The sequence below is a fragment of the Bos indicus x Bos taurus genome, chromosome 11 (assembly GCF_003369695.1).
Source record: "Bos indicus x Bos taurus breed Angus x Brahman F1 hybrid chromosome 11, Bos_hybrid_MaternalHap_v2.0, whole genome shotgun sequence".
In the NCBI taxonomy this organism is placed as follows: domain Eukaryota; kingdom Metazoa; phylum Chordata; class Mammalia; order Artiodactyla; family Bovidae; genus Bos; species Bos indicus x Bos taurus.
In genome coordinates this window covers 70254798-70267310 of record NC_040086.1, presented here as the reverse complement: position 1 = coordinate 70267310, position 12513 = coordinate 70254798, and the positions used below count along the sequence as shown (strand labels likewise).

The 12513-nt window shown below is 48.7% G+C and overlaps 1 protein-coding gene across 1 annotated transcript in view; it reads right to left on the bottom strand.

The window, feature by feature from the left end:
* ALK (ALK receptor tyrosine kinase) overlaps positions 1 to 12513 on the bottom strand; it is a 733751-nt gene that overhangs the window by 65368 nt on the left and 655870 nt on the right. Inside the window, exons 10-11 of the mRNA XM_027555753.1 lie at positions 11448 to 11542; positions 11148 to 11276 (exon numbers count right to left, since the gene is read on the bottom strand). Coding sequence (XP_027411554.1) covers positions 11148 to 11276; positions 11448 to 11542 — 224 coding nt within the window. The remainder of the gene's footprint in view (positions 1 to 11147; positions 11277 to 11447; positions 11543 to 12513) is intronic.

Below are 12513 nucleotides of genomic sequence, written 5' to 3'. Positions count from 1 at the left end.
TCTTTTTACAACGTTGTTTCATTTGATCAATTTTCCATGTTGTTCTAGCTTGTTTCTCACACTGAACTATTTTGCATCTATACACACACACATATACATACACACACGCCTTGTTTGTTCATGCATTGCTTCTTGGTCATTTCTCTCTTATTCTGTTTTGATGATGAGACGTTAGGAGTGGGTAACAGTGGTAACAATAACAGCCGCTCTGACTTTCGTACTAGACATGCTCACAGAATGATCTGTTTTCACTTTTACATCCTTGTCTCCTAGGGGCCTCACACTCCCTCTGGATGGGCAGGATGCCTGCAGAAGCTGAGGTCACCCGGGGAGCAAAGACCAGAGGCCCACATCCCTGTCTGCTGGGAGCAGACATCCCTTCATGAAGAAGAACCTTGGAATGAGCCAGCTCCCCATCAACAGGGAAGTAAGTCTGGGCTGTTGAGATAAAAGCTGCTTTCAGGACTGAATTACCCTAAACAGCTCTGACACCCAGCCATCTGAGGCAGTTTTTAATAGCTCCTGTGATGGCTTCTTGTGTTCTCAGCCACCCTCTGTTCCCTGAGGGAAAGTGAGTAACACATGAGAGAAGAAATGTCACAGGAAAAATACTATCCTGAAAGCAGAACTGTAAAAATTAAGTTAAGGGAGGTCTCGGGGCTAATTTGGTTATTTCCCGAGTTGGCGTCAGGCCAGAGCTGTGTTAATAAAGTATTGGATATTGAGATGGGTGCTGTGGACTCACTCATATGGGGGTTACACACAACGGGTTTGGTTTTGAGGCTTAAGTGGGCTTAAGTGAGTCTCTGAGGAAATGCTCAAATCCTGCTGTTTAGCAGTAAGGACATATCCCTGGCTCCATGGTTGATGGAGCTGATTGGCTGATAGACCAAGTGAACTAGTTAGTAGGATCCAAGTCAGAAATCTGGGTGAAGGAAAAGAAGTGCTTCTCTTTTTCAGGGAGCTCTTCTGACTTTCAGTTGTGTTGCTGGACAAGCCCAGGCAGTGCCTTATTTTCCTTACTTATGAACTTTAATTCCAGAATTGGATTATTTTGTCAGTCACTTAATAATAAATAAAAATTAAATGAATAAAATATGTTATTACATTATTACAAAGTCACTGTCAATATTCACTATAAAAACCAAATCAGGCCTTTTAGACCCAACCACCTGGATTGGTTTAGGAAGCTGTCCTGGAGAAAGTTCTGGAGTCCCCATTATTTCTGGGACTCTGACACTCTTTCAATTTGTATTAAGGAGTGGGTCTTCTGGAGGCGTTCTTCTATGTCCTCACTCAAGTTACATGTTTCCCCCAAGTAGAGTATGAGGATTTCATCTACAAATTGATGATCAACTGGGTTGGAGGAACCGATTGAACAAAAGGATCCCACATGCAAAATGCTGTCCCCTTTTCCCTTAACACGGTTGGTTTTAAGAGGTCAAAAATTAGAATGTGTTTGAAAGTTTTGCAAAAAAAAAAAAGGAAAAATATGCCTAGAACACATATTTATGTATAAATAAAAAACTGCACAGCTCACAGATGGAGAAGGATTATAAATGAACTGAAAATGTATAGAAGGCAATCTATGAGGGAGAAGTGAACTGGCCCAATCTTTTCTGTAATGTAGTTTGATAATGTTAATAATATCACACACTTTATATTAGTATATTCTTTTATACCTTTCAGAGCAAATGATCTCATTTGCTCACCACAATAGCCAGCTCTGAGAAAGAACCGTGGCAGGTGATTATTATCCCTACTTTAGGGATAAAGAAAACACTGGGGCTGAGACTATATGACTCTTCTGAAGTCCCCAAGCTGGAACCACGGTCTCTAGGATTCTTTCTGATTCATTTTCCATCTGGCTATGGACTGGCACTCAGTAGGTACTTTGTGATATTTGAGTGTCTATGGAATGTTGAACAGAGAGGCTTAAGATTGCTGCCAAGATTTTGCCCCATCAGAATCCACAATGAACTCTCAGAGCTTCCTGGTGACTGGTTGCTCTCCTACATACAAAAGCCACTGCAGGTAGGCTGTTAGGGGGCCCGAATGATCTCTACATCCTGGTGGCCACAGCCTTGCATAATCCCCTCTGTTTCAGTACAGGCAAGACTTTTGAGTTGCTTCTAACCAAAAGAATATGGCAAAGGTGATGGGATATTATTTCCATGACTATGTGACATAAGACTGTAACTTCCATCTTGCTGGCAGACTCCCTATCTCTCTCTCTGTCTCTCTTTCTCTCTCTCATCAACAGCTTCTCCAGGAATTACTAACAACCACATGAACTTGGGAGTAATTCTTTCCCTAGTTGAGCTTTCAGATGAGACCCAGCCCTGGTGAACACCTTACGGAACTTTATGAGAAACTATGAAGCAGACGACCCAGCTAAGCTTGTACCTGGTTTCTTGACCCACAGAAACTGATATAATAAATACGTGTTGTTTTAAGCCACTGTGTCTATGGTAATTTGATACAGAGCAATAGATAACTGTCTGCATAACCCAAATTCCTCCCCAGAAGCCAGTGCTTTCTCTGGCCTCCTCTTTTCTGTGAGCACCCAGCTTGGAGGACCCTGGCTGGTCTGAGTTCTTCTCTGTGCTCTCTCTCTCTTCCCTGAATCAGTGAAGCCTAAGCTGATCCCACTTCTTGGCAATGGAGGGGCAGGCAAAAAGGAGCTGACTTTTGGGACCTAGCATTAGCATTTCAGGCATTCCTGTCATAGTTTCTCTGTTCAGTTCTGTGCCCAAACAAATTTTAAAAAAAGTCTTTCTGTCCAGGATCACTGAAGCTTTGCTGCAAAAAGCAAAGAGCTGAATAGGCTCTGAGGGGACGTGGGGTTGTTTTGCAGGCAGAACCAGCAAGTCTGAAGGAAGGATGGTAATTAAAAGTGGACTTCCCAAGTAACAAGTGCTTAATGCACCTGCACTGATGGAGGGGCCTTTGCGTCCTGCTGGTCTTGGAGCTAAACGGTACTAAGGCGTGCTGAGATCGGAGTTCCCGCATCATTTATTGTCTCCCATTTATGTAACCTTTCACTGAAACAAATGGGAAAAAACAACATGTTTTCTCAAGCCAGCCAAGAAGAGAGAGAAAGGCAATAGGTCCTCTCTGTTGCTGACAGGGCCACGGCATGGTGTGAAGGCATTTTGTCTGCAGCTTTGCTGTAATGCCAACCAGCACATCACGTCAGACTGGAGGTTCCTGAGGCCTTGTTGAGTCTGTCAGAGCTGGATGCTGCTGCACTATTTTTCCAGTGGGGCCCGGGGTCGGAAGGTTATTGGGAAGTTATGAATCCACTACTGATTCGTTGCTTTCTCAGCATACACTGGATTTCTCTTCAAAAATGATGCTCAGTTCAGCATAATTGGCAATGCTCCAATCTTGGATAGAGACCTTTGCACCACAGGGCAGGATAAAGTCAGAGCTGGGGCTTGGGGGACCAGTCTGATTACTAGCTGTGCTCAGGAAGGGATGCTGGAAAGGGACCTGGAGACTCCCTGTGTTGGGGTAACAGTGGCTTCCTGTCAGGCTTATGTGGGCCCAGCTCTGGGTGGTGTATTTTCCATGAGGGGCACTTTGGATTGTCCCCAGCTGCAGGCCCCGAGGCACCCAGCACAGGGCTTGATACAGAGCAGGCACCAGTACAGACTTGTTAAATGAAACTCAGCTTCGTGTGACTTTTATTCCCCCCTGGGACTGAGATTCAGGGCTCTGTGAACACATTAACTAGAAAGCAATGATGTCTTCTGTGTTGAACACTCAGTTGCACCTCCGAGTGGAAATGCAAGAGAAGTGGAAAGAGAAGATGGATGTAGCCAATCTGGATGCAGCAGGAGCATCTCCGTAACCATGGTCAGCAGCTGTGTGGTATTTGGGATTGTTCCTAATGGGCATGGAAGCTGACAACTTTGGGGTGAGCTGACTTAGTGGGAACCCTGGCTCTGCAGTTGACTGGTAGGGCAGGCGGCATAACCCTTCTGATTATGTCTCCTGAGTTTTAGAATGGGAAAATCATGATGGTTCATGCAGTACATTTTGGGTCAAGCACCTCTCTAAGCCCTTGACACCGATTCACTCATGTGAACCTTTCATCAGACCTGTGTGATGGAAACCCGAAGAACATAAGCTCCATTTTTTAATGTGAGGAAACAAAGGCACAGGAAGGAGAAGTGAATGGCTTTAAGTAAGTGGCAGAGTTGGGACCCGAATAGTGAAATCTATCCTGGGGGACTGGGTGAGGGGAGAGGCCGTAAGGATCATATAAGTGACCCCAAGAGTACTTAGTAGCTGGAGACACAGGTAAGCAGAGGAAAGGGGGCGTCTGCAAACCCATGAGACTCCGCTGCCCAGGGAGGGAGGTCAGCCTCTCTTCCAGGCTTTGGTGCCTCCCTCTACCTTCACCAGGTCCCTGCGGAAGTGCTGCCTCTCCTTCGGCCACCAAGCAGCCCCTGGGCCTTGGTGTCGGCCACCGCCTGGGGATGCTGACTACGCTGGAGGGACTTGAGTAGCAGGGATCATGAGTCCCGAGTCACGAGTCAGTTCTACGCCACCTGCCTCCCCGGAGCATGGCCATGCTGGCTCCCGGGGAAGGGAGTCTGTGCCCAAATGAAGCATGACAGCCCAATAGGAAGGGCGCCAAAGCTGCTGCAGTGACTAGGACCCATGGGTCTTGTTAGGGCTCGTGATTCCTGCGTCATCACAGCATGCTGGCTATAAATAGGTGATAATCTAAAATTAGTGAATGAGAGAACTCGCAGCACATGGTTTAACAGCAGGCCAGCTGAGCAGGGAGACGGCCAGTGACTGAAGGGGTTCCAAGGATTATATCTACAGAATCTGCCCAACTCTTACAGAGGTGCTCCCCCCAACTGAACCAGTGCCGACAGAAGTGCCTTTCATGTGCACCCGTGAAGGCTGGGGTGCACGGGAAGACGCCAGTTAGCTGCAATGATCGGCTCTCTTACAAGTGCGGGAGTGCATTGTACCTGCTGCACCGTTTTGCATGTTAGTGAAGATGCCTCTGTGTTCTGTTTAAACAAAAACTAACATTTTCAGTTCAGGGTGTTTCAGAGAAGAGAGATTCCTCCAGAAGACCCACTCAACAGTGGGATTCCTTTTAAGGTTTCTTTAAGGAAACTTTGCCCTTCCGAATGTTATCTGGCTTAGGAAACTTTATTTTTCACATGATTTTAAAGAAACATTCTTTAGCCTTTTACACAGCTGATATAACTTAGGGCAAGTTACTTCCTCTTTGTGGACGTCATGCTCCTCAACTGTCAGTATCATCATACAAGCAAACGAGACAATGCATATGAGAGTCCTGCATACTTCCAGCACCCGGCGGTGCTCAGGGATCGTGGTTATTATTGCTGTGTGAAGAGGAGACACAGGAGGCAAGGCCTTTGCTGCCTGAGAACTAAACCCTCGGAGCGGGCTGTGTGGCTCTGAGCCCGCCTCCTTCCCATCTCCAGGTCCACGCCCATCTGTAACGAGGATGTCAGGCTGTGGTCTGGGGCTCCTAAACTCTGTTTTAAACCAGGATTTGCTTGTGAGTTTGTTAAAAAGGCAGAGTTTGCCCTCTAATCCTCAGACATGATTTTACAGGTCTGCTGGGCCCAGGAATCTGCATTTTAACCAAGAGCACTCGTGGGTCCCCCTCACCCTGCCAGGTGAAAGAAACAGATGACGTGAGAACACACGTGGACGAGCCCTGGGCTGGATCTAGGTCCCTGACAGCCGACCTGCTTGCTTCTTTGTTCCTGCACTCCCAGATGGTCACTGGTTATTTTCCATTAACGATGCAATGAGACCAGGAGTCTAATCCGGGGTCCCCCTGGCGTGAGTGGGCTTCTACCCTTCCTTGTTGCCTCCCTCCCAGTTCTCTGGGGGCCTCCTGCCTTCAAAACTGGCACACAGTAAAGAGCCGCAGTTAACACAGGGGTCCCAGCTTCGTCTCTGCCTCCAGCCTGGCACGAGGTTGTCGGCAGTGCCCACAGGTGATAAGACAACAGGATTTTCTGGAACCGGATTAGATACGTGTTCTTTACTGGGCCTGCAGGGCTGGGGTGTGGAAGGCTCTGATGGAAACAAAGACTTCCAGTGAGTGAGAAGACAGTTCTGAGTGAGGGAGGCGGGCCCTGTGAAGCCTGCCTTCCAATAATGCTGTCATCCCCAGAAGGGCTTGCTTGGAGCATAATGGCTCTAGCTACAAATTCTATTAACTCTAATAGTTGTTCTGTGGTGAATGGATAATGCGTTTAGCAGAAATAGACCCAATCAATTTATGTGAAACACATAAAACTTTCTCATTGGAATTGGCATCTGTTGTTGAGTCATAGGAGCGTGTGTGTGGACAGTCTGTCCTTCTCACTTCTGGGCACGTTAGCAGTGCCATGGGTTAGTGAGCTCTGGCTCACTTATACTCTGTCCCTTCAGCCCGCAGAACCACGGAGCTGGGGATGACGAGGGGCCTGGAGACAGTCTACGTTAAACTTGTCTTTTAAATGCAGCTGCTTTTTAGCCTTTGTTTGTGTTTGTGTTGGCCCCGCAAACACCAGCTGTTACTTGGGGCTTTGCTGACAGGCATCAGCCATCAGATGAGGGGACAGAAGGCCAGGGAGAGGTGAGCCCTGCCCCAGGAGGACAGTGGAGGCCAGCAAGTGGAGGCCAGCTGGGGGTTCTGACTCCTGGTCCAGTGCTCTTTCCCACTCCTTTTAAATTGCTGTCCTTCCCCCCACCACCTTTGGCAAGAGATGTGTACTCAGAAAACAGTAAACCAACTGTCATCAGCCAACTCAGAGGCAAGACTTTGGCTTGAAGCCAGGATTCTGCAAGTTATGGATACCTGTGGGTTGGGCTGGTTCTCATATAAACTGAGATGATTCCATCCTGCCCTCCTACATAACATGTAAGCTCACAGGAGAAGGAGAGAGAGGTTAGAAAGCTGAGGCAGGGTCCTGAGGCCCAGGGCAGGGGGTGGGTGGGGATCCTGCCTGTCCTTACCTGGGCTTTTAGAGAGAGAGAGAAGGTGACAGAGCCTGCCTGCGCCTCTTCACCCCTAATGTTCATTACTGCCGGGTGGGGAGCAGGCAGAGAGAGAGAGAGGAAGAGAAGAGCTCTGCACCCATGATCGCATTATCCCAACCATTTGGATAGTGTAATTTTATGTGCAAAGCTGACAAATGTAATTTCCTAGCCTTAATACTTGCCCCATTTTCTCTCCCAGTTTCTTCATCTGATTAGCTGAAGTGACTCAGAAGCTTCTGAGAAGGTTCCATGAAGCACCTGGACAGGCTCTTTCCTGCCTGGATGCTCCAGTGGCTCAGCTCTGCCCCCTGGGCTGGGGGAGAGGAAACCCCCAGACTCCGAGGGTTAGGCCCTCATCAGAGGGAAGGGATGGCTTGGGGGATGTGAGGAGTGTTTAGAAATTTGGGAGCTTGTGAGTGATGGTTTTTGGAAGACCTGACTGGCCTTTGCATTTCCAGGAGCTGCTCTAATGCCTGCCAGAAGGAGAGTTGAAATGCCACCAGCCACCTCTGTTCCAGTCGAGCAGAAACTGACAGCACTGAACTTTGGGGAGAAATCTTATTATCCAGCCTCCTCCGTCCTTTACAGGGATGGCTGGGAGCTGCTTTGTTTACTGATCATACAGGGCCTCTTGTCTGGGACGCTCTCCCACCTCTTTTCCATGTAGAGTGTTATCTCTGAGAGGGAATTGGATACCCAAAGTAGTTCAGTTGGTTGAAGGATGCAGATTTCAGGGCCACATCCTGGCTCATTTTCCCACCAGCTGTATGGAATGCTTATGTTCCTCCCCATCACCTCCCTTATCCCTGCAGTGCTAACAACAGCAGGGGGCCCTGGGCTGGAGTGAGGGCTAGAGGAGTCAGTGCATGAGAGCCCCCCAGCCCAGGGGAAAGCATACTCACTGATTGTTCTTTCCTTTTCTTTCCTCCCGGCCTCAGCCCCCATTTTCTCTCCAGAGTCCCTCCCTGGGTAGAAACTCTGAGTTAGGTTAAGCTTGTCATCTACAAATTGGCACTTGCCATCTACCTCTACAAGGATCACATCACTAGCTGCTGCAACTGCTGACCTTTAACAGTCCCTGAAAGGAGTTCAGGGTGGAGATCAAGAATGAGTCACTCTGTGCTCTGGAAAAAGTGGCAGGACAGGCCATCAGATAGTTAGGTATTTTCAGGAGAAGATTTTATGAGCCCAATTCTTGCATTTCATCACATCTGAAAAAAGCACTAAAATCTTTCATGGTGACATCTACTCCTTGTGGCTACCAGTAACCTTCACGAGCCTAGCAGTGGCCTTCTACAAAAATGTGCGCCCAATTGCATGTATCCCCTTTCACCAAAATCACATATACACTGACCTTTCCCTCTGCCTCTTTAGAGCAGTTCCTCAGAGCTATCTGAAATGCTGTCTCCCGGCTACAGTCCTCAAGTTGCTCCAAATAAAACATTGTGCATTTTTTTCAATTGACAAGCTTCACATTGCAGACTGTGACTTGTGGGTTCACTGGCTGCCCTCTCTCCAGGGGCTGGAATTTCCAGAACCGGTTCCCCTCTTTGTTGTTGGAGCTGCACAGCCCCAGGGGCATGGGAGGTGCCAGGTAAACATTGCCAGGTGATTATCACTGAGTGGCTGTGGTCCTGACCTTGGCCTCTCAAGGAGCCGCCTGTACTTCCCCCTCCAGGTCCCTCCCTCATCACCACTTCTCTCGCTGTGGGCACCTTGAGCTCCACAAATCTTCCCAGCGTTTGTCCTCTTGTGCTCTCCTATTCTAGACGGTGAGCTCTCTGAGCTCCTAACCTGGGTCTGGACTGCCCACAGAGGAAGTGTGCAAGAACTGTGTTGGGGGGGCAGGTTAGATGAAAGCCAAGATGGTAGGCCTGTGCATGAACCCAGGGGGTGGCCTGTTTTCCCTGACCATGAAGGTGGGTCCTGGCTAAGTGCCGCTCCAAAGGGCTTAGTGTACCTTGTCGTGCAGAAGGTGGGGAAAGGAGGCCCTGCTCCCTCTCCCCTCATTAATCCTCCAGATGAAGACAGACACCCTCACCCTGGCAGGCCCATCAGATGGGAAGGTGCCTCCTGCTACAGGAACACAGCTGGGAAGGGGTGTCAGGAGCCCGCCTCAGCTCCTCGCTCACCTGAGCTGCTCCCTGACGTGGCAGTGGGCTCCTGGGAAGCACAGGCTCTGTTCGGTTCTCTAAAACCTGCCTGAGGAGGCTACTAAGGCTGCTTGGGAACGTGTTTGCCTCAGTGTCCTCTTCCTTTTGAGTTGGGGTCACCCTGGAAGGGGTCTAGAGACAGAACACCGACCCACAGCCACTTGTTGACACTCCTGCCTGAGGCTGGGGTCAGGCAGCCAAGAAAGGTTGTGTTCCAGCCCTGGCATCTCCACCCTCTCAGGCATCCACTTTCTCCTAATTTTATTTGGAGGTGTTGGTGGGGCACTGCCACTTTCGAGCCACTGTGAGATTTCATTAGTCTGAGTGGCCACTGGACAGACCCTTATTGATCAACCTTTTAGAGGCAGTGGGAGTTACATGGCAATAAACCTGGGAGTCAGGCAAGGCGGATGTCTGCCTCCTAAATGCTGGCTGCGAGGAAGACGCTGCTGACATTGGAAGATCGTACTCAAGCATCAATCACCTACAGTCAATCAATAAGTGTTTTTGGAGCCCCTGCTATGTAATCAGGGGCTGGTGGTGACGAGAAGTAGGGCTTGCAGTCATGTTTGCTGGGCATGTCCTGTATTTATCGCAGGGAGGCAGTGGTTAGCCAAGGGCTATGGAGGTGAGTTGCTGGGATGGGGGGTGGGGAGGGTGTTGAACGATCAATAGAAAGCTGCCCCCATCATGTTAGATGTTCTTGCAAACCACAGGGCAGAGGGGGAAGTAGAGATCATGGTTTAGGAGACCAGGTTCCCTGTTGCATGAAACAAAAGACAAGATTTTTTGAGGTTCTAGCTCAGGTGAAGGGAGGAAAGGGGGAAGGTGATGGTAAAAGCAGCAAACTCTTTCCTCTGGTTTGGCGGCTGGATTAGATCTGGTGGGAACTGGAAGGGATGAGAGTTAATCCTGCGACAGCATTTTAGGGGAAGGAAAGGAAAGGGTTTCTTTCTTCAAAGACAAAGCAAAGCTAATAATATTTGTTTAATAACTTGAGGGTCAATGCATTTAGTGAAAAGACATAGCCTTTACTTTCTTTTTCTATACTTTGTACTCAACAAAGATTTCACATTAAAAGTAGAAATAAAAGACTATCATTTATCTCTTGCTATCTTAATACAGAATTACCTTTTACAGGAAAAAGAGTATGGGTGGACTGCGGCTGTACCCCTGCCTCTCCGAGTTACTCATGCTGGATGGAGCCTCATACCTCCATGCACCGCTGGGTGACCCCCTCGACCTGCTAGTGTCGGGCTGGGTGGCCTTCATCAACTTCTCTGGGGCTGATCTAATAATCTCACAGATCTAATAATCTCTGACCAACCTCATACTGGGTTTAGAGACTCATTCCAAGAGACTTTCTCCTGGTACAGAACAGCTGAGAAGTCACGTCCATGGTTTAGGGCCAGGTGCTCAAGACGCCTGTGTTTGAGGCAGCAAGGGCCCATGAGAGGTCTTCCAGCCCACGGGAGGCTGAATCGAACAGCTTCAAAGGGGAGCCAAGCTTTGGGGAAACTCATCGAACCTGAAGCTTTGGGGTTTCACCACTGACGAGCTAGTCTGCCTTTGTGCAACAGATATCCTTGACCTTGGGCCCAACCCTCTTTATGAGGAGAAATCAATGGAAAGTTTGCTTTGTTCAGTAAGTGTGGAGTGGTTTCGAAGGACTGAGTTGAGAAAAGGATACCAGCTTGCTTCTCCCTTTTGTGTTGGGGCCTGGGTATTTCCCTGGCATGGAGGACAGTTGCTGCTTTGCACAACTTCTAGAAACTTTATTTTCCCAGAGAAACAGCTTCCTCTTGGAGCCCACTAACCAGGGTGTAGGTGATGTTCTTCCTAAAGGTTGACAATGTTATTCTTTAAACACAGCTCCCCACCCCAATCACAGCATATATTTTTTTTCTGCTTTTTGCAACAAAAAATTACTTCACTCAGACATGTGAGTTGAACTCTTACCTGTAGGGTCAAAGATGGGGGTTTCTTTCGATGGGTTCACCCAGGGTTTCAGCTCATTGTTCAGGTTTCTCTCAAACAGATTTCTTGACTTGGGTGCTGTGTTCTGTGGTATCTTGTCCTCCCCACTGACTGTAGAGTAGAGAAGAGCCCATGGGCTGAGTTAAGGGAGGTTTGGTTTAAGGGACATGGAGGAGTATGCCCCAGGGAAGGTGGGAGAGACCAGGGCTTGGGTTGAGGAGGGACAGTGAGGCTGGGATAGTCTGGGCTGGGGGACAAGTGCCAGGGACAGGGAGCACTCACTGGTGAGGTAGCAGTCCAGGCTGACGGAGATGTTGTCAAAGGCCACCGTGGCTCTGGATCCTTGTCCCCACCACGCGACAATCTGTAGCCAGAACCTGTACGTGTGTCAAGAAAATGTGTGAGGGACGACAGGGGTGTGTCGCATCTTAGGATTCAACATCCTGCCCCATTTAATTGTGAAGACCCAGCTCGCCTAATCCCAGGGAGGTGGTGAGGGGGAGCTGTAAGCATCTCCCTACTTTTTCAGCAAAGAACACTTCCCTCTCTGAAGGACTGCTCCACAGGTTAATGAAATGTGGGGCTTGGGGACTGAGAGCAGGACTCCCCGATAGTCTGAGGAGACTCTTTGTGCTTTCTGTGTGGACAGGGTAGACGGGAAGTACTGGGCTCCATATCTTCTGGTACTCATGGGCAGAGCTGAAGCCATTATTAAGCTACTGAGACGCTTCTGTGCCCACTGAAGAGGGCCTCTGTCCCCCATGTGTCCTGTGCTTGGTTACCTCAGGTAGCCTGATCTGCCCCTGCCTCCCCTGGATTCCTCATTATCCAGCAACTGAAGGGTTAACTCCTCACACAGAGCGAGGTCTCTAGAAACCTGGGTCTTGTTCAGTATCAGAGATGACTGGGGTTGGTCTGTGCAGTGCTTGACTGATTACTAAATATTAAGTGATTTGACTATGATCTTTGGGGGTGATTGTAAGTAGTATAGAGTGGACTGTAAGTGTTAACAGTAAACCCATGAGATACTGCTTCTTTCCATTTCTTTCACAGCCTTGGAGGGTCAGATCCTGGGACTGTGGCCAGGGGAGGCTTTAGAGTCTGATAAATGGAAAATACCTTTCATTCATTTGTTTCCTGGGAAGTCATGCTTCTGGAAGACTTCAGTCAGCCAGGCCTGAATTGCTGTAAAGTGAATTTCCTCAGAACTTAAAAAACTCTCCCACCTTTCAGAAAGTCAGTCCTAGAGGACCTGCAGAAACATGCATGGCCTCTGGTGTGGATGTTAAAACATCAAGAGAGACAACCAGTGCCCATCAATTGGTGACTGGATGAACCACGTACAATG